The 21691-nt window shown below is 35.8% G+C and overlaps 2 protein-coding genes across 2 annotated transcripts; both read right to left on the bottom strand.

The window, feature by feature from the left end:
• Nucleotides 1-386: 386 nt before the first annotated feature.
• LOC142354731 (ubiquitin-conjugating enzyme E2 G1-like) lies at nt 387-14724 on the bottom strand. The gene is given in 4 exon segments (XM_075407112.1): nt 387-2113; nt 10473-10631; nt 14189-14426; nt 14428-14724. Coding segments are annotated over 4 exon segments (522 nt in total). The 5' UTR covers nt 14497-14724; the 3' UTR covers nt 387-2057.
• Nucleotides 14725-15478: 754 nt separating this feature from the next.
• On the bottom strand, nt 15479-19469 carry LOC142353952 (DNA-directed RNA polymerase II subunit RPB4-like). Its single transcript, XM_075406185.1, has 3 exons — nt 19288-19469; nt 18785-18919; nt 15479-15816 (listed from the first exon to the last, which is right to left on the bottom strand). The coding sequence occupies exons 1-3, from the start codon at nt 19441-19443 to the stop codon at nt 15613-15615; spliced, it is 495 nt and encodes a 164-aa protein (XP_075262300.1). The 5' UTR covers nt 19444-19469; the 3' UTR covers nt 15479-15612.
• Between the last annotated feature and the right edge of the window lie 2222 nt (nt 19470-21691).

Here is a 21691-nt window from a genome sequence, read left to right as displayed (position 1 = left end):
ATTGAAATGCATTTTTCTGGATTTTGTAAAACTGCCGCCCATTAGCAGAGGACGCCGTAGAGCCGAACGAACGTAGACCAGAAAGCCAAGAAAAATGAGATGGAAAGCCTAATAGTTAACCTTTATAGCTAACACCGTAGAAAACACTCACTGTAATTTTTTCGGAGTATAATGAAATTATCGAAAAATTAAATGACGCAAATTTTAAAATAACGGCTAAAAATAAACGTTAAAGTAAAATCCCGCAACTATTTACCTCGTGAATTGACAGTGAATACCCAGGTGATTGATAGTACATGAGGATGCATATATCTGTTCTTACTTGAGGACAATCTGACTAATAGCTTCTGCTATCTTAACTCATCGCTTGATGAAAAAAAAACATGTGAAAACTTCTGACATGACTTGCCAAAGCACATGAAATAATTCAAATGAAAATGATATAAGAAAGTTAAGAAAATAGCACCGATAACAAAACAAGAACCAGTAATATAAATATTGTAATTACAGCTAACTTCAATCGATGCTCCGTCTGTTTTGTAGTCATAGAGTTGAAATTCAAGTTTAAGAGGACATTCTATCGTATTCATCGCAACATACACAGTTCTAATTGTCATTATGAGGATGTTAATCTTACTCTGATAGAAAGTTCTCTCTATTGAATTCATTGCATGAAGTCACTGATCAAACTCATCAAGGGAAAATAACAGTAATTACAGCAAAGATTCGGTAAAGTTCTATCATAAACATGGTTTTAGGATTATTTCTCTAATAATTTCAGTATAGTGATAGACAAAAATTCATTACAAGTGAGCCTCGCTGAAATTATACTTGCGTTGTGACAAGTCCGAATCAATGCTTTGAACGATACAAGGTAAAACTAAGCCACATTTTGAATTTAGCCTCCAAAACTTCAGCCGTGAAGCAACGATCCTTATGAGCCGGCGCCCTACCAAATAAAGTTCACCATTTGGTCTATTTTCCCTTTTATTTCCAAAAAACGTATCTTTATAAATTTAAAAAGAGCCTTACAGCGTGAGATATGGCAACAAAGGGCCAATATGCTGATTACTAATTATACAATGTTTTTTTTTTGCCGCCAAATTCCACGAGTTAGCGCAATGTTATTTAAAGTTAGAGGCGCTAGTTCGCAATGATTTCAATCTTCAAATACTCGTTATCAACTTTTGTTAACAAAGAAAGTTTTGGAGAAACAAGTTAGCACTTTTTCAATCATTACCATTGTTATAATTCATAACCATAGTTAAAAGTTGACATGAAGCAGCGGCAGCAAATATAATGACTTTATGAAAAAATAAAGAGACAAAAAGGCTTTGTTACTTTGGTCAAGTACATACCATCAGCAGAGATCATCATTTACACCACTTCAATAAAAGGCAAAACATTTTTGTCATAATTCAACTTTTGTTCAGATTTTTTAATAACTGGACGTGAAACAATTTGTTTTTGTTCAGGACAAAAAAGATTCAATCAGACTCAATTAACGGTGCATTTTTTTAAAAAAACTGTTTCCGCAAAAATTCTTCCATTATTCCAACTCTAAGCTGACAAATTTTGAGACTTGCAAAAAAATTCAAAACAATTGCTGATTTTTTGGTAAAACTATAAGTGGAAAAAATCTGGATTACAACAGAAAAAGAACCAGTTCAAGAAACAGTTTCAATCTCTAAGGCATCAACAATTGCAATGTAAAGTTGGTAACACCAAAGTCTTCTGGTAGTCATTAGTTATTACAATTTTTACAGGTTAATTAATGTAAACTGTTGTAATGAGTAAACACAGTTTAGCCTACACACAGTTTAGTTTGGTCTAAAGTTGTTGTTGAATTGTTGCGTTGTGTATTTTATTCATCTTTTAATCGAGAGAGCTACAAAAGCTAGAACAGGCACCTTAATCTGCGAGGGGATAATTGCCATTGAGGTTTGAAAGAGAGAAAGAGTAGGCGGGGTTGGGTTGAAATGGGCTGTTTGGGTTTCGGAAAGTAATAATAGGGTCCGGGTGTGGGTGGAATAGGGGAGAAGAGTGGATTTGTGACGTCAGAGTTCCTCCTGACTCCACCTAACTGTTTCTCTCACTCTCTTTTTGTATTCACCTGAAATCAATGGAGCTGAAAGCGGCAGGAAATACGTGGAAACATCGTAGCCAAAATCTCTCTCAACCGCACGATGAGAGCCAACATCGCGCGGTTCTCAATTCGAAAACCGCACGCGGTGAGAACAAAATTCATAGTGTTCAGTAAAACAGAAAGACCGATTAGCACATACCTTAAGGACAATATCATCACACCGGGGCAAGAAAAAAAACTTAGGCACAGTAAGTTTACTTACGCTTCAATCAGAAACGAAACAAATTGTAAAGAAAACGGCAAAATTTATGCAATTAGAGGCAGTAGTACCGAAAAAATGAAATAAATTCTCAACGCCCTGGTACTTCTTTTGAAAATCCAGAAAACATCAGCTGGCAGACTTTATTAAGTCTTCGGGTCAAAAACATAGCTTGTGATGTCATAAAATATTTGAACGCTTTTCAGGCATAGAATTTTAAACCAAAATACTAATACTCGTTTGTGTGGGTGGCCTTGATTGGCAGGAACCTAATACACAATCAAAACAAAACAATGAACATAGCTGGCAGATTGCCAGAAAATAGCCGCAATAGATTCGTAGATCGGCCGTCTAAACAAACAGTAAAAAAAGACAGACCAAAAAAAAATTCGTCTTTTGATTGAAGGCCGATCTGTTATATTTTGATTAAAATCTGTATAAGTTATTGCTGCCTCTATTAGCTGATCTCAAATAACCTTCATTTAGAGTGACACGCACCCATTTGACCTTATCTCTTTGAATTAAAGTAAATAAAAGTCAATTTCAAAGTGAGGAAGTCATTTTTGAGAGTGAGGTAAGTCAAGTGTGACCAAAAATTTAATCACGGGCATGAACAAAAAAAATCGCTCCACTAAGAGCGAAAAATGACGTCACACATGCAATTCAGTTGAAATTGCATGAACGAATGAACAAAAAGTGGCCGTGACGTCATATGGTCGTAACAAAAATCATGACGACGAAATAAAAAAACATAGCCGGAAGAATTCCGGAAGCGACTCGAAGCCGCAAAACCTCACAAACAAAACCCTACTTGCAGCTGAAGCAATTACCATTTGAATTCAACCATTAACTCATTACCTCCCCTGGTCTGATCTAAGAATTGGTGAAACTTAAACCACTGTCACCAAGAAAAAATGCAGCAAAATTTTATATTGTTGAAAATGTTTGATAACGTTAAAAAATCCGAAATAGATAAGCAGGTCAAAATACTGATGGCCTAAAACAGCTGAAAGGGCTATCAATTGCCCTCAAATAATTCATGATTCTGATCTCAAAAAGATCAGAAAAGCAAACGGCAGATAACAATCTTAGAAACTAAGTTAAATTTTTTTTTAAAAAAAAAAAGAATACTCAAATTTAAGAATCAGAAAACCACTATAATTACAGTTCTAATCACTGCAATTAAAACAAAAAACGGCACATACTTCTCCCTTGTTCTGCATATGCTAGACAACATGATTTAAAACTAATTCAAAAATTAAAATAATCCTAGAAAAGACAAGCAGCAGAAAAATGTTCAAAGGCAAAAAATCGTTTAAATTAACACCAAGGCCGGAAGGAAGTTGCAGTAGATAGTATTAAGTGGAGCTTTTGGAAAAAGCTGGCTAGCAAACCCTCAGTACTGCCTTGTGTTGAATGAAATCAATTGCAAACAAAGAAATGACGAAAATCTAAGAAAATGCGGAAATCATTCAATTTTTTAACAACTGAAACAACCAAAAATAAATGTGCCATAAAAAGCTGCCAGGACATGACTAAAATGATACTTACTAGAATGATAAGAACATGGACACAATATGAGGAACACCGTAATAAAAACACATTCTTGATTTTTGAAAGTCAAAAATAAAAAAAAACAAAATTCAAGAAAAACGAAAATAATTCATTGTTCAGCATTAGAGACATAGAAAAGATAACTAGTCGTCCAATATAAAGATCTATCCTCCTGAAGTGAACAAAAAAATAAGAAAAACCAGATATCAAACATACGAAACATTAAATATTTTACAGAAAAAGGTCAAAACTTTTAATACTGCTTTCATGAAAAATGGAAGCTGAAAAAATCAATATACCAAAAATAAAAATAGGTGCCAGGACAAAGCTAGAATGATACTAACTAGAATTTTAAGAATATGAGCACAATGTAAGGAACACCGTAACAAAAAGGCATTCTTGTTTTTTAAAAAGTTAAAAATCAATTTAAAAAATCCAGAAAAACAAATACAGTTCACTGCTCAACATTCGAGACCTAGAAAAGATAACTAGTCATCCGATACAAAAATCTATCCTCCTGAAGAGAACAAAAAAATAGGAAAAAGCAGAACACAAAAATATAAAACATTGAAACATTTTGCAAAAAAAAATTATCAAAAAACTTTTAAGACTGCATTTACGAAAAAGCTTCAACTGTTTTTCAAAAACTGAACTCCAAAAAATGATTGATTTTTTATTAAAACGCAATTAAGGTCCCTCATGTTGCACAAAAAGACTATTTCTAGTAATTACAATCAAAATACAAACAAAAAACTGACAAAAATCGGGAAAAAACTACCAAAATCGGATTAGCATATGTACAATTTTATAAAACAAAAATACACCGAGGTAGAGAGAGGCGTTAAGTATATGAATTATCAAAGTGAAGTTGCCAAATGAACTGATTTTTGACAAAAAGACGGTTAAAAGATTTAAGAATGAAGAAATTAATAGAAAAAAGTCAAAAATTAACTAAAAAATCAAAAAATATGTGCCAATTTTCAAATTGAAACCCATATTCAGGCTCTGCAAAACACTGTGGCATCAATCTCCGATGTTGGCATCTCAATATAGTATCGAATAAAAATTATTTCTACAAAAAACCAAATTACAAGCAAAAAAAATTGGCCACTTAGACGAAAAAACGGCTAAAAACGGTTATCTATATATGCCATTCAGTCAAAAACTACTTTTCAAAGTCAAAAAGTCATTCACTAAACGCAGCGCATGATCAAAAAACTTCTCTCGCTTAGCGAAAATTTGTTCACCAAGACAGCTTTTCTCACTTTTGCTTTTAGGTCAAAATGCCGCGTGAACAAATCTACTTCCTGTAAAAAAAAAAAACCGAGAGAAAACCAATACTCCTCTTCGAGTCGTAAAAAAACCAAGAGAAGGCCAATAATAGCCCCAGCTATCGCTGTGCGGCTATTAAAAAACAAAAACATCAAATTATTGAAATTGAAAATTTGACTATAATTGAACTATAATTGAAAATTTGAAAGTGACCATTGCATAGGATGTTGAGAATGAGTTTCTTTGAAACATGTTGCATGACTTTTGACTTCTTGATTTTTAGGTGATCTGAATTGCTCCCACTCAGTATTAAAACGGGCTAAACTGAAATGGCGGCAGTTTACAACTAAAACCGAAATAAGAAGCGTGCCAAATTTATCTCTTCAATTTATATCTTACTTGTGACCCATATAAGATCAACTAACATCATTTGAAGCCCCATATCAACTTATTGCTTAGTCCCCTCCGACTGAAGCAGGCTACAACGCGAGCGAGCCTCTATCGACATCAGTCGTTCCGGAGCAATTCGTCCGACATTAGACACTTATGTATGCATTTGGGAGAAAAATATAGCAAAACTAATAACTGAGCAAAACTATTAATAACTCGAGAAGATGGCTAAAAAGCTGCCTTTGTGTTGCAGAGAAGCAGTGCAAAACAAAGTGAAAGAATATTGAAATTGAAGTGAATAAAAAGGTTTGACGCTTGCCTTCGACTGACTTTATTGATGGCCAAGACTTCACTGGTAATAGATACATTGTTTTATGCTGACCTTAAATCAAAAATAGATGTCCTAAGTAAACCAGAAACTTTCAATTAACTTTCCGAAACTTTCAACGCAACTAACTTTTGAGTCAGAGGAGTCATAGCAAAAAATCAAAAATTGTAAACATATTCACGCAACTGATGAAAGATCTCGCTCTAGTGAGATTTCAAAAGATACACTATGGTACCAAAAAGCTACGTACACCTAAAGATTTTTAAAAAAGCAATAGAAACAACAAATAATATAACATTTTGAGTTCAAATTAGTTCTCTAATAACGCGTCATTACACCTTTAGCTTTTTTAACGTCTAGTAGACGGTTTGTATAGTTTTCATATAGGTTTCTCACGACGTCTGCGTCAATTTCTTTCCAAATTTCACACTTTTTCTTCTAAATTTTCCCAAAAAACTGTCTGTTTTCATAATTGCTGCTTCAAAATCGCCCATAAGTTTTCAATAGGATTCAGATCTGGACTGTATGCTGGCCATTCCAGTACTTCCCACTCGTTTTCTTGGAAGAAATTGCCGATAATCTTCGATTTATGCACAGGAGCATTATCTTGCTGAAAAATAAGGTCCAGGAAATGCATTTTTCTTCGTAAATTTTAAAAATTTCCAAATAACCGACAGCGTTTAGCTTGTTTGGACACTTAACAAGCAATTTCCGTCCATCTGATCGTATTGCACCCCAAAACATAAGTAATCGTTTGTCCGAACTCAAATTTTTTGTGTTCTTTTCAAGAAATCTCGTTCCATTTCTTCGAAAAACTCAAACAATTCCGTCGCTGGAGATGCGCACTCTTGTTTCATCAGTAAAAACCACATTCTGCCAGAAAGAGAACGGCTTCTTGAGCATATTGATACACCATTTTGAACAAAAACACTTGCTTTTATTCTTCAAACTGACTTTTTTTGCAGCATTTCTTGAAAAAACGCCATATTTTTTGAGAATTCGTCTAACTGTACCTCTGGAAATTGTATCGTAGCAAGAGAAAGCGTTATGAGCCACACGAAGTGAGGTTTTGGGATCTTTCAAAACATCGGCAACTAACTTTTTTTCTGATTTTTTTTGACAATTTGGGGGGTCTTCCGCTCGATTTTTGGTCCTCGAAACTGTTGTGATTCAGGTAACGGCTGTATGCATACTGTGCACTGGATCTTGATTTTAAATTGAGTTGCTTTTGTATTTTAGACCATGAAAATCCGACATCTCTTAGCGTAACAACTTGGCAAACGGTATAAGAACAAAGCGGTTTAACCATCTTTTCTGTTTAAGCGGAGGAAGTGAGAATGAAATATCTCTTAAAACTTTTAAATTTCACACCTTTTTTCACGCCTTGTCGCAAATCATGCTTATGAAGCACGAATCATGCTTTAAAAGCAGAAATCATGCTGTATGTAGCTTTTTGGTACCATAGTGTATCAAGCACGAAGTGTAGGTAAAAAATGGCCAGGTAGAATAGACAAAAGCATGCAGCTCATGTCTGAACTACCTTTTGTCGAAAAAACTGAATAAACCAAAAACCTGCCTATCAAGCTTATTAGAAGAACAGACCCTGAAACTCACAAACGAAAAAAAATATATGAACACAAAATAATCAAATGGAAAACCTCTTTCCATAGTCGCAGAGGCGTCAGAGCCACTAAAACAAATAGCTGATTACCATCGCCTTTTCTGAAAATGACTTAAGGCCATGTTAAAAAACAACAAATGGGGGAAGAACAAATGGGGGAAGAAAGGTCAAACTACGAGCCAAGAAAGCAGTAGAAATCACACCAGTCCTGCCGTTTAAGCACTGAGGATCAAAAACAGCAAATGTGAACAACTAAAAAAATCAAATTTTAAAAATTGATAGTCTCAAAGTCACTAGGAGCCGATTGATAGATTCAAGCAACTGTAACGTTACACCTTAAAACACATGCACCACCTCTTGAAAGCATTCGAAAACAGCAAAACAAACAGATCACACAAAGCGAAAAAGACAATGGAAACAGAAGTAACGTTACCGCACTTGAACAAAAACCTGAATTCTCCTGTCTCGACCAAATCTGAAGGTATAAAACTATACGAAGGAAAGAGACTCGTAGAATTCTCAATTTTTCATTTAAAGCCTGACTAAAATCTCGGCTTTGATTTCCATTTTTGACTCTTGATTGTTTTTGAAAATGTTAGATTTTCAAAAACAGCCAGAAAAACGTTCGAAACAATTAGAATAGTCTTCGACATACAATTACAATTACAATTGCCACTATCTACATGGCTAAACACTCCAACACAAATGGGCACAAATGTCCCATGTGTTAAGAAAAAGAGCTATAGGAATTAAAGTAAGTTTCTATTTAAAATTTAGCAATTTTCTCCCAGAAAAACGATTGTACAAACAAACCTGAAACCAATTGATGGCAAAAGGTGTGATCAAGTACCATGTATTCCCTCTCCATTCATTGAGCACCCACACGACAACCAAACGCACTTAGAACACAAATATGAGCCAAAAAACTGTAAGTGATTAAGTAATGGTTAAGTGACTCTGCTCGAAGTCACTGAGAACTTCTGGCGTTTATCGAGAACCGCGAAGCGGTTCGATAATCAGTCAGAATTTCGAAGTGACTTCTGCAGAGTCACTTAACCATGCTTAAAACACGAAACGCGCACGTTTTAAAATGACGAAAGTCAACTTCTGGTTAAGTAGCAACTTCTGACATTTTAACTTCTGGTACTGCAGACTTTCGGCTTTTAAAAGGTGCACGTAAGTGTTTTAAATTAAATTAATCTGTATTATCAAAAATCAGTACTATCAGAATCTGTAATATCAAATCATTACTTTTTCAACTTAGTAAATAACCCTAGGATGACTCTAAATTAACAAAAACAAAAACTATTCTGAAGGGAACAAAAGCAGTAGACTGAGGCAAATATCTTCAAAACGAAAAAGAAGCAAAAAAGAAAACTGATTTTACTCATTGTTCTTAGACTGATAACAATCATATCAGGAGGTTACCAAAACCAATTGAAAAATTAATTTCAAAATTTTACCCAAGAGATTAAAAAATCTTACGAAAAAATACAACAGCTACAAAAAGCGTCTAAAACCGCGAAATCACAATATAGATCAAGATTACGCCTTAAAGTTTAATATATAATTAACTTCAAAACTCCGCATAAAAGTAAAGTTAATTGTTATTATGATTTAGAAAAATTACCTTACACAAAAAAATTCAGTTGAACTTCCAAAAAATGCTATAAGAAGCCTCACGTGATCAAAAAATTTCGCTCGATTATCAAAAAATTTTCCACACATTTATCTCCAGTATCCTGCCCTCCCACAAATGCGCCATGATCAGAAAATCACATCAATCATCCGTTTGACCTCATAAGTAAGTTTTTCTTACGTGCGGCATTAAATTCTACTGCTACAGCAAAGCTGTGAGTACTGTAGGTCTTAGGAGAACACGGACACATCGCAAAATTCACAGAAAAACTACTTCATAATCCGTTGAAATTTGAAAATCAGACAAAAAGTAGAAAAACATGACCATTTCATTATTTAGTGTTCCAGGCTATTTATTTAGTTCATTATTTAGTGTTTAGAAACACAAAACATCATGCTTTCTATATAAAAAGTGACAACGGAGCTCAAGGATTCAAAACATTCTGAAAAAAATTGTACTAGTGAAACGAATTTACACTGAATTTCAAAAGCTTAATGCCAGAAGATAATCCAAGTTTTAATAATACGAAATTGAAATCTCAGGAGAATGTAGAGAAAGATAGACCCCGGGACCCCCAACGACAGCAAGAGCAATTTAACTCAGAGGAGGCTGTAGCCTTGATAAATTTTTATGGAAGCAAAAAAATTGCACTCATAAAGGCCACCGACCTCCCGCGTTATAGCGTGAAACACTACCCAGTTGGCTATTAGGTCCTTGTGATTGATTATCTTACAATCACTTATGTTTAAGCAATAGACTTAATTTCGTTGAGCAATCTAGGTCACGCAGACATAAAAAAATAAGCAGTGGAAAAGTCATTCGAGAAGTGAAAAGTCGTACGAGAGCAATTAATGAACATAAACCGACCAACGTAGGATGAATTGCTCTCGAACGACAGGCTGGGCGGGGGGCAAATATAATTTAAAATAGGCATTAATATCTCGGTCATTAATTTTTTATTATCTTGATGAAGTTCGTAGTTCTGGAGTTTTGTCTCAAATCCAATTGAACTTCTTTGACAAGCTTGAGAGGTATGTTGGAATATGCTGTGCTATGAACAGAACTGCCCGAGCCGTCTTGCTTTATTATTCAATGCAATGAAATGTTGATGGCTATATTCCTTACCATGGTAGAAAATGACCATCTAAAACTGCCTTTTCAACACTACGATTATCTATCAATTTAATTTCAACTCTTTTGACTAGTAGCGCCCAAGGCTATAACAAGCCAAAATCAGTGAAAAAACGCGCATTACTTTGTCACGCGGATTTCTTCACAAGTGGGCGGAGGTGGTTGGAAACAAAACTGATTGGAATGACGTACCATTGTAGTCCTTCCTCCACTGAACGGCAGCGTCGACATTGGCGGGTGACTCGTCGTTCCCTTCAGACAGCATCGATATGACACTGACTATGATAGTTGTGGCAGAGTGAACTGGCTTCCACCGCTCAGCCGCACTCTCGTAGCCCCAGTTGTCTTCCCCTACAAACAAACATCAACATCACATCGGTTGAAATAATAATAATAATAATAGCAATTCTCTGCTTATGAAATTTATTTAGCTTTTTCGTATAAATACAATAAAGCAAGGCTGATCAACGGGGACATGAAGTTCCTCTTTTCAGATCACCCTCTCATGATGGTATCACAAGACAATAATATACTTTGCAGAACACAAGACAGTAACACACATGACAGAACAAAAGACAAAATTACGGAAAATTGATTATTTGGAGAGGTTGCGATAAACATATTCAACAAGTTCAGAATTATTACAGATATAAGAATATTTCAGTTTGTGACAAATATCATATAGGTTGTTCCTAGTGACATTTTCTTCAATATCAGGTAGCACTCCAATTAATCTAAGCTTATTATATAGAACAGAACCTTTAAATTGAACTGAGTTTCTCTCAACTTTACTTTATTAAACGGAATATTAAGCAAATTCAATGTACTATTTCGTGTATTAAAACATTCTATTTGTTTTCGAAACATATCATTACAAAACTTAATACAATGATGTCCATTTAGAGATTTGAGAAAAAAATTGAGCAATTCATATAAATGCAATTCGTAAACAGAGAGTATTGTATTGTTTATAAACAGGTCATTGCAATTGTCCCACTTTTTTCGGAAGTGTATTCTCTTTTGTAATCGAAAAATTTTCTTTTGTAATCGAAAATGGGAAAGAGTGAAGAACAGGTGCAACATCCGTAGATAAGTATGCCATATTGAATTATTGAATTTACATTTGTATTGTAATAGTTAAATAACTTACTTCTGGGAACATTGTGTCTGAGTTTCGAAATAATTCCACATTGCCTGCTAAGTTTTTTTACAACATGGGAAATGTGAGTTTTAAAAAATAGTTTTGATTCCAAACGTACACCAAGATATTTACATGTATTGTCAACTTTTACATATTGGTTATTTAAATCAAAGCATGGGTTCAAATTATCCGTTTTAATGTTATATTGAATGATTTTTTCAAGAAAAGGTTTTTAAAACAAGCATGTTTTTAGTTAACCAATCATTTATGTTTTTAAGATCTGACGCTACGTCGTTAATAGAACAACCAATTGCTTCAATATTAGTATCATTTGCAAACAAAATAATTTCAACGTCTTTACAGACGTTCGGCAAGTCATTTATGTAAATTATGAATAGTAGAGGCCCTAATATTGATCTCAGGGGAACACCACATTTTACTTTTCCACGAGGAGCTTATTCCATTTATTTCTACTCTTTGCATTCTGTTCCTAAGATACGATTTAAAACAAGACAGACACGTTCCTCGTATCCGCACAATTCCAATTTACTTATTAAGATGCCATGATTTATTGTATCAAACGCCTTTTTGAGGTCTAGGAAAAAACTGATGATTTTGTTCTGATTTCGGCGTATTGTTTCTGTTAGTTGAACCAATGTATCAATAATGCTGTGTTTTGTTCTAAAACCAAACTGGTTAAAATGCAACAGATTAAAACATTCGATGAATGAATATAGTCGGTTGTACACGACTCTTTCAAAAATTTTGCTCCATACATTTAAAAAGGGAGATTGACCTAAAATTATTTTCATCAACTCTGGAGCCTACTTTAGGAAGCGGGAAAACCTTAGCATTCGATAGTGCATCGGGAAAAACGCCTGTACTGAACGAAATATTAATTAGGTATACTAAGTATACTGCTGTTACCGAACCAGAAGTTTTGAATAAAACATTGCTGAGATTGTCGTCCCCTGACGATGACTTGTTGTCTAAGCCTTGCATGATTTTCTGAATTTCAGACGAATTTGTTTTATATAAAAACATGCAATACGCATTGCTTTTTAATCTGGGTCTGGCAGTCCTTTTTAAGTGTTTTGTTAAGTTTGAACCAATATTTATAAAGAAGTCAATGAAAGAGTTTGCATTATCTACATGACTGGGTTCCTCGATATTTTTCTGACAACTGGCTAGAATAGGAAAAGTTTCGGAAGCATTTGTTTACCCATTGATTTCATTAAGAAGTTTGTCTTGAAATGCCAATACATTTGTCAAATTTATTATGATGAAATTGTTTTTTGGTTGTTATGATATCTTTTTTAAGATTAACCCTCGCTTTCGTGAAAGCAGCAAGCGTTGGTTCACATTGGTTTTCTTTCCATTTTCTGTGAGCTTTGTTTCGTTTTGTTTTTAAGTTTCTCAGTTTGTCACAAAACCAATGTGGACATTTACTTTTCGTTTTACTGTTTGTCATTGGTGCATAGGCATTTGTCAGAAAAGTAAGAAAGGTAAGAAAAGTCTATTAAAAATATCAAAGGCTTCGTTTACATTGCTTTGACTAAAAATTGATTGTTCGTTATTTTTCAGATGTTGATTCAAGTCATTGACATATTTTTTCACTCGTTCCGGGCAACTTAAAAATTTTGTATCTCTATACACTTTTCCATTAATTGTCGTTTTGTGAAATTTAAACTTGAATTGAACTGGATAGTGGTCATTGAAACTTTGGTGTTGAAGAACATAACAGTCAAAGGTCGGGCGAATTGCTCTCAAACGACCGGTAAGCGGTTGGCTTCGTCAGTAGCTAGGCAAGGTTTAAAGAGGCTAGCTTTAGCTTAATTGAAGGGTTGAGGTAAGCGGAGTGGGTGGGGGCGCACCGGAGGGGAGGGGGGCAACAGGGGGGGGGGGGGGGGGGGAGGCAACGGTGGGAGGGGAGTTTTGGCTGCTAGGGGCCCTTACAGCCTGAACCATGTGCAGGGGTACGGATTGGGGGTGAAGTGAGAGGGGGCTGATCTGGGGGGGGGGGGGGTGGACTGGGTGGTCAATTTCTAAGAACCGCCGTTCACACCATAAGTATAGGTTTCCAAAACAGTTTCTGTGAATCGCATACTTGGAGACTAGTGAGCTGAAAGAGGCTCTAAGAGCACTTAATTCCCGCTGTGTGTTACCCGTTTATCGCGTTTTTGAGGACGAAAACTCAACTGGGTCAGACGACAAATCAGTCAAGCGAAAAATCGCATAAAAAGACCGACAGCACTAATAATTATTGCTGCAAATTTCGTTTGAGAGCAATTAAAAACTTGAGTTTGATTTTTGATCTAATAATCCGGGTTTTTGCTCAATGAATGTCAGTTTAGCGTAACAAGGAAAAACAGAAATTTACTACTTTTTCTATTTACTGTTTAAGGCAACAGTGTCGGTGTTTCTAAATTTCTTAATGTTGCGTTTATTTAAAAATTACCAAATTATTCAGCTTTGTTAGTATTTTTTACAGAAATGTATTCACAGTCAAGTGACATTTGTACGCTGTCTGATTCATCTTGCTGAGCAGTTGAAAATCAGTGGCAGAGTCATTCTGAGTTTGCGCACAAATTTTATTTTAAAGTAACTGCCATAGAAACTAATCAGATCACTACAACAACCGTGTTGAACAAAGAGCTTGGTATCTAAAACGCACTTAATGATGCATGCCTTGCTACAATCCGAAGACATAAAAACCCAACATGCTTTTCAACCAATCAAGATCTGAAGAACATGATCTAATCTTCACCTGGTTCATGTAGAATTGATATACAGACATCGCCCTCTTTTGATATATTTGGATGCCACATTCTGCTAACAAACTTCATCTTTGGAGGCCTTTGAGGATATTCAGGTGGAAACGTTAGCAAGGCTTTGAACCATCCTCCCTCGTAAAACGTATCTGGTGGACCGATAATAATAACTTCCCAGTTAAGGTAATCATCATCGTTTACCAGCCCTGCCGAGAACCCGTTATCTGGGTCTTTTTGTTAATCTTTCGAACTCACGTCGTAATAGCAAGAGCCCTTGAGCTTGCCTATGAATGGGCGCTGCCATCTTTTTGTTCACGCAACAGTCAACGAAAGTTCACCAAGTTCACTGTAGTTCTACCAGTAGATTAGGTAAGTGTTTGAATATTAGTGCTTGACAATTAGTTTTTTATCAGATGAATGGTTGAGTTTAGTTGCTTATTGAGTACAACTTGACTGAAAGTATACGATTTTTACGCAATTATATTCATGAATCGACGTTCATCTAAAATCTGAAATCAAACATTGAAACAAAAGTTTCCTTGCTAAGTGCTAGTAATTGAGTCAGAAATACTTAAAATGTCCGCAAATTATACCTACTCCTATACATCAAATTCACAGCCTGACCTCGCGCAAGAATCATCGACCATTAAAAGAACAGAACAGAGCTGTTTAAGGAAAATAAACTTTAAACATAACCGACTAACGTCGGGCGAATTGCTCTCAAACGACCGGCGAGCGGTTGGCTTCGTCAGTAGCTAGCCACGGGGGGGGGGGGGGGGGGGGGTGCACTGGGGGCTGATGGGGGCAACACTGGGTGGGGGGGGGCAACAGCGCGGTGGGGATGGGGGTCAACGGGTGGGAGGGGGGGGGGGTTCTCAACCTCTCAGAACCGCCCTTCACACCATAAGTATAAGTATAAGTCTCCAAAACAGTTTGAGCTGAAAGGCTCTAAGAGCACTTAATGCCCGCTGGGCGCTACCTGTTTATCCCGTTTTTGAGGACGAAAAGTCAAAAGCGTCAGACGAAAAATCGGTCAAGCGAAAAATCGCATAAAAAAAGACCAACAGGACTAATATAATTGCTACAAACTTCGTTTGAGAGCAATTAAAAACTCAAAAACAAGTATCCGGCCTGGCAAACTGGACAAACATGTCAACTCTGGTTTCCAAATTCTTGAACACATTAGCAAATTTCCCTGAAGCCATAGAAAAGGTCGACAATACCATGTATCACAAACATTAGGGGAACTATCACCGAGGTGACTTTTGCGTCTAACAAAAATCAACTTATCCGCGTAAAAATTTTAATCAGAAAGTCAGAAACATTGCACCAAATACGATCAATGAATATTTTTCGAGCAGTAAAATAACAACACAAAAGGTCAAATTAAATTAAACGGTTTTTCTTCGTCGTTAGTGTTCTATTTATCGTATGAGATTAAACTCTGGATATGTGTTAAAATTGCCTCCAATTCTCGTTCCTCAAATCGGGTCTCCAAACTCGGAATGAGAGCACATGCTTCCTCGGCTGTATCTGGACATAGATTGGCTAAGGCTGCTATTTCGTACTTGTGCAGCTTTTTCGTCATAAGGTGATTGCGGACGGCGTTGATCGTGTCGTGTTTCTAAAATACTTAACGCAATTTTTATTTGAATTTTAGTAGTGAATTGCCGTCATTTGAGTTCAGCTGCTGAGACTTGTGAATGAGAGAAAAATTAGATCACGTAAAGAAGACAAGGGCGAAAAGTCGCAAAGGTCAAGCGAAAATTTTGCCTAAAAAGACCAACACCTTTACAATAATAGCTTCGAATTTCGTTCGAGAGCAATTAAACATCAACAGACTAACGTCGGACGAATTGCTCTCGGACGACTGGCGCGGCAAACAGTCTAGAGAAACTTATATGGTGCATAAAACTATGACTAGGTAGGGGATCGAACATCTGAGATTACGAGTCGAGGACATTCACCACTACGCTACAGGGGCTATGTACGATCATCTCTCACAGCCGGTTTCATTCTAGCAACAGACATAGTTTGTGAATGCACCCAAACTAAATCACTGAAAATATTAAATATCTCAAGTCGGAAAAAGTCATTCGAGAATAAGAAGTGAAATAAAAAAAAATGTCCCAGAAGAAAACGATCAAGCATAAAATTTGCTTGAAAGAAGACGAACACGTTTACAGTAACTGTTTACGACTTCGTTCGAGAGCAATTAAAAACTGTTCTCACGATTTACGCAAAACTCTGCCGTATATAATCAGTACAAAAGAAACGCTCTATAATAGTCTAGGCATTAATCTACTGATACACACTTTGTTTCCGAAAAACAACACTGTATATAATTTCAAATTTTTCCGTGCCCAATGTTCTATATTTTTTGTTTTCGGTACAGCTCAGACTTCATGTTTCTGCATTTGCATTTGGAGTGAAAATAATTTTTCCGTTTGATTTATTTGTCATAAGTTTTTCGATAAACATCAATATTTACAAAAAATAGACGGCATATTTTACGTCTTATAATCTTAATAAGACTTCAAGCATACACACGAGATTGCCGGGAAATAACCCCAATTCACTCCCGTAACCTCGATTAGGATTGAAACAGAAAAAAAAACGAAAAGATTGATTGCTGTACAGAAAACAATTTATAAAAGGCAAACTTTTCTGATTTCATTTTGTATTTAGACACTCGTTTCATGAGAGGATACAGGGGCTAGTATTAATACCAAAAAGCATTAGAGATGGTAACTAACTAACAACGGGCATCTAAAATTGGGCTCTATGTGTTCATCCCGTTTATTTTGAATTAAATTTTCGTTATTGGCTCTGTTCATTTTAGATTGCTCTTCTGAGCAACTGCTGCCGAAAAGCACTTTAAGAATAAGAGAAGAGTGAAACTCGCCTATAGAAGTAACACCAAACTGCCAAAAGATTTTATACAAAATGTTGAACAAGCTGTTATTTAAAGGAAAGTGAAACCAATTTTTGTTCGACGAAGCTAAAAAAACAGCACGACCAAGTCCTGGACCACAAAACTAGACATAAACTGGTCCCCTAAAACTAGACCTAAAATAAAAATTTCAATTTGACGTCAAAAACCACATGAGAATAGATATGCATAAAAAGAATTCCAAGAATTCCAGGACCACTCGCAGAATCGTCTTTGCCAAAAAAATCTCCCATTGAAAAACACTAGAAATCATACCATTGACAAATACTATAATTCATACTAAAACCACTAAAATTTAATTAAAAAATAAGCCAAATAATGAAACATAGCCGACTAATTGAGGGGGCTCAAACTTGTAAGACCAAGAACTGCCCACTCACACCCCGAAATTGTCTCAAAACAGTTTCGGTGAATCGCATTCTAAGAGACCTATTAAGGCGTAAGAATCTAAGACAGCTGCTCAGCTACTTAAAGCTCTCCGAGCGCTACCTGATTATCCCGTTTTTGAGGGCGTAATGTCAAATCGGCCAGACAAAGATCGAGACAAAAAATTGCAAAAAAAATCCACAGAACTAATAAAAATTGCTACAAACTTCGTTTGAGAGCAATTAAAAAATTAGCCCAAAAAATCGACTGAATTAAAAAAAAGAGAACTTCAACTACTTTTTTATATAATACACGAGCACCTAAAAACTAAAATCTTTCTTTAATTCAATTGAGAGCATATGAAGGCAGAGGAATTATAGTCTGTCATATTCGTATAATGTTTTTTAAAAAAGGGTAAAATTCACAAAAAAGAGTTCCAAATTTCTCGGATGTTGTCAAATTTCTCAACAAAAACAATATTTTATACCATCGAAACTGCGATGAATTTATACCTAAAACTTGTTTTGAACAATAAGCGTCTATTTGATCCCCAACAAATACAATGAAAGAAAACAACGGGCAAAAATTGCTCAAAGAGTCTAAAAAACAGCAAAATAGCTAAAAAAACAAAATTAGTATAAAACTTACCAAAAGGCAATATCAATGCAAATTGTAAATTATTAGTACAGCCTATTCAAAGCTCTTAATAGAAAAAATAGTTAAATCCAAAAAAACTGCTGGAAAAAAGCCGCTCTTGAAACCATCGATATTTCTCGCTCTCTCGAAAACAGCGGTATAACAAAAACCACTTTTTTCTCTGCAATCGCTAGTTTTGTTCGATAATCAAACCACTCCAAATTTTTTCACGTATTTCATTTCCTGCTTCAAAATCACTTTAATAAAATTGATTTGAAAAAGATATTTCTCCAATACTACTTTTCGAGTCTTTAGATAGCAGAAAATGGGTCGCTAGAATAAACGGCTGAGAAGATGAGGCCGGCTATTGATGAGATGTCAGATGAATGTAATGATTGTCTCTTGTTCTGATGTCGTTCATTCTTTGGAAAATTATAAAATTTTCATAGAGCACAATTTTCATAAGGAGTTCCAGGGACCGCGTCCCTGTGTTTTGCGTTCGCCTAAAACCCAATAAGTTTGAGATGAAAATTTTGCCAAATACCACCAGAATTTCCTCTGACCTAATCTAGATTTCACCAGATATCATACGCTCAGTCCCGTTTAACCTGAGGGCAGTATTAATTAAGCGTGTTACCTTAAATCTTGCAAATTTGTCTGTGTAGGCGAGAGTCTTGGCAAAGACCTCATTGGGGAGTTGAAATTCGTTGTCATTCTCTCTCGCAGTTTCGTTCATCTTCATTAAACTGTACACCTCGGCTATCAACAGCGCCTAAAACACAACAAACAGATCCAGTTTTTGGGCACGTTTATTTCCAGGTTTCATTTCCAAAACGAAAAAATAATCAACTGAGATTGTTGAAGAAAAATACATGTATGAGACAGACATTAATTTTTCTGAGTATGTAAGTTTATAAGCAACTTTTTAAAAAGCAAAATCATATAAACTCTCAGAACTAGGAGATTTTAAGTGTCTCATGCAAGTACCGACGTTTCTCAAGTTAACTAAGAATGTTCATTATTAAACTGTTTTTGTTTCAATGTGAACAAGCAATCAGATGCAGCCACGTCAAACATTTAACGTAAATTTTCACCAATGTTTTGAACAAAAACCAGCAAGATTCACTAAATTATCTTTACCTGTGCGTCTTTGAATTCGTCTGGAAAGAGGAGTTCCGAGGCATCCTCCACAACCTCAGTGGACTGGCTCGTTGTTGGGCCAGTGTTGGTATGCTGGACATTAGCAGAGTGACCTCCTTTGGTACTAGACGATAGAGTTATTCCTTCGTCACTCATTGCTGATGCAACTACAACTACTATAGCAATCTGAAATGGGCGAAAACGTCACGCAAATAGCTTTGAATTATTGGTTTTTTTCGGAAGTAACGACTCAGCTAAACTGAAAACCATCTCCGCAGCACTTAATGTCATCAGGCAATTTGTTGACTTTTCTTTTTTTGTGAAAAAAGCAAAACGCCAGCAACAAACTACAATTTTTCATCATGAAAACAGCCAAATTTTCATAATCCATTATATCTTTCGTTTAAAAAAGATGCTCTCAAAAGGAAAAGCACGTGAAGTCAAATTACATCACCCAATTGAAGAATCACAATTAGGCAACGTTTTTCCTCAAAAAAAGAGAAACGAGAAAAATAAACTTACCGCTCAATATGGAGACCTGAAAGCAATTCTCTCCATTAAATTGCATAAAGATTTCAACATAATTCAATTTCAGCAAGCCTGAAAAAAATTTGCGCCAAGGCTAAATGCACGCCACTGACCTTCAATTAGGGTTTGCATCTAAATGAAACTTGAGATGAAAGTGGGTGTTATTTTTTTGATGAAGCTAAGGCAAAATCATAAAAAAACCACGCAAACGGCCCAAGAAATAAAAGCGAAGAGGTTAAGAAACCGCATATTGCGCCAGTGCACAGTTGCTGAAAGGTGAAAAACTATGTTTTGATCTTTCACGCGTGGTTGAATATGAGCAATCATTGATTGGGCGGACGGACTCGAGATACGGTACCAAAAAACGACCCAACAAACTTTGATTCAAAAAACTGTCTGAGCGACAGACGGGGGGCAATTTAATTTAATCAGGAGGGGGTGTAGCTTTGAAATGTTTTACGGATGCCAAAAAAGAACCCAAAGGGGTTCAAACCGGACCTCAGCAGTCTGACATCATACCCACTCAGCTTTAATGTCCCTCATTTCCTTTCGCTCACAATCGCTTCAAGAACGAGCTTGATTTCAGAACGAGAGCAACAAAAATCACTCAAACATGAAGCACTAAAATGTGCAAAAGTCAGAACATTCTCGAACATTTTTTCACAAATTGAAAAAATGTTCTAGAACAAAAGCACAAGAACGTTGAATCAAGAATTTTGCATTAAAAAACCAACACGTTGACAATTGCTTCAAGTTTCGTTCGAGAGAAATTAATAACGAAATTAAATTTAAAAAAACATAGCTGACAGATTGCAACAAAATAGCCGCAATAGCTTTGTAGATCAGCCATTTCAAAAAAATAGTCACAAAACAGAACTTAAACCGACTAATGTCGGACGAATTGCTCTCGAACGACAGGTCAGGCAATTTAATTCAGGTGCTGCAGCCTAGATAACTTTTTCTGTATGGGTGCAAAAACCCACCGGGATTCGAACCATTGACCTCTCGTTACCTCATAGAAGCACTGCCCACTCGGCCATCAGGCCCTTCTTGTTGCTCTGCTGCAATCGATTTTATTTTAGCAACAGCCTTTATTTCAGAGTGAGAGCAATAGAGATCACTCAAAGAAGAACGAAAGAGTGAAAAGGTCACTTGAGAAGAACTCAAAGAATATTATAGAAAAGCGCAAAATGGTCAACCAACAAAACTCCATTAAAAAGACCAACACGTTTACAATAATTGCTACGAACTTCGTTCGAGAGCAATTAAACAGTGCAAGAAAAAGACCAAAAACTTTTTTATTAAATGCTGAGAAGTTATACTTTGAGTAAGAAACTATTTTATGTATTGCTGCTTCCAATAGCTCCTTTCAAATAACCTTCAATTAGAGTGACACGCACTCACTTGCCTCATCTCTTTGAAATAAGGAAAAGAAAAGTCAATTTCAGAGAGAGAGAGAGAGAGAGAGAGAGAGAAACAGAGAGAGTCATTTTTGAGAGTGAGCAGAGTCACACGTGACCAAAAACTTAATCTAGCAAATGCACACAAAAAACATTCTCCAATAAGAGTGAAAAATGTCGTCACTCAAGCACTTCAGTTGAAATTGCACGAACAAATGAACAAAAAGCAGATTTGAAATGACTGTGACGTCATATAGCTGTAACACAAATCCTGTTGACAAAATTTTAAAAAACCCAGAGGTCCGATAATAGCCTCTGTTAACTCTTTCCATCTATTAATAACAGTTCCTGGCCTTATAGTTCACTGTTTTCAATAAGAAAAACAATCATTCTCAAAATCGACTAGAGGCAAAAATAGCACTAAGATTCTTTTGCTCTTTAAGGGATAAAAATCAGTAAAGGGAGAAACAGTAGTC

Source organism: Convolutriloba macropyga, chromosome 15 (genome assembly GCF_964194025.1).
Source record: "Convolutriloba macropyga chromosome 15, txConMacr16.3, whole genome shotgun sequence".
Taxonomy (NCBI): domain Eukaryota; kingdom Metazoa; phylum Xenacoelomorpha; order Acoela; family Convolutidae; genus Convolutriloba; species Convolutriloba macropyga.
The sequence above is the reverse complement of the archived record's forward strand: the minus strand, read 5'-3'. Positions and strand labels throughout refer to the sequence as shown.

Excerpts from the sequence above, each read along its gene's own strand:
- LOC142353952 (XM_075406185.1), bottom strand. The coding sequence starts at position 19,443 with ATGAGTGACGAAGGAATAACTCTATCGTCTAGTACCAAAGGAGGTCAC. Across the intron at positions 18,920-19,287 it reads ACGAATTCAAAGACGCACAG|GCGCTGTTGATAGCCGAGGT; the intron begins GTAAAGATAATT and ends GTTGTGTTTTAG. Across the intron at positions 15,817-18,784 it reads ACAAATTTGCAAGATTTAAG|AAACACGACACGATCAACGC; the intron begins GTAACACGCTTA and ends TAAGTATTTTAG.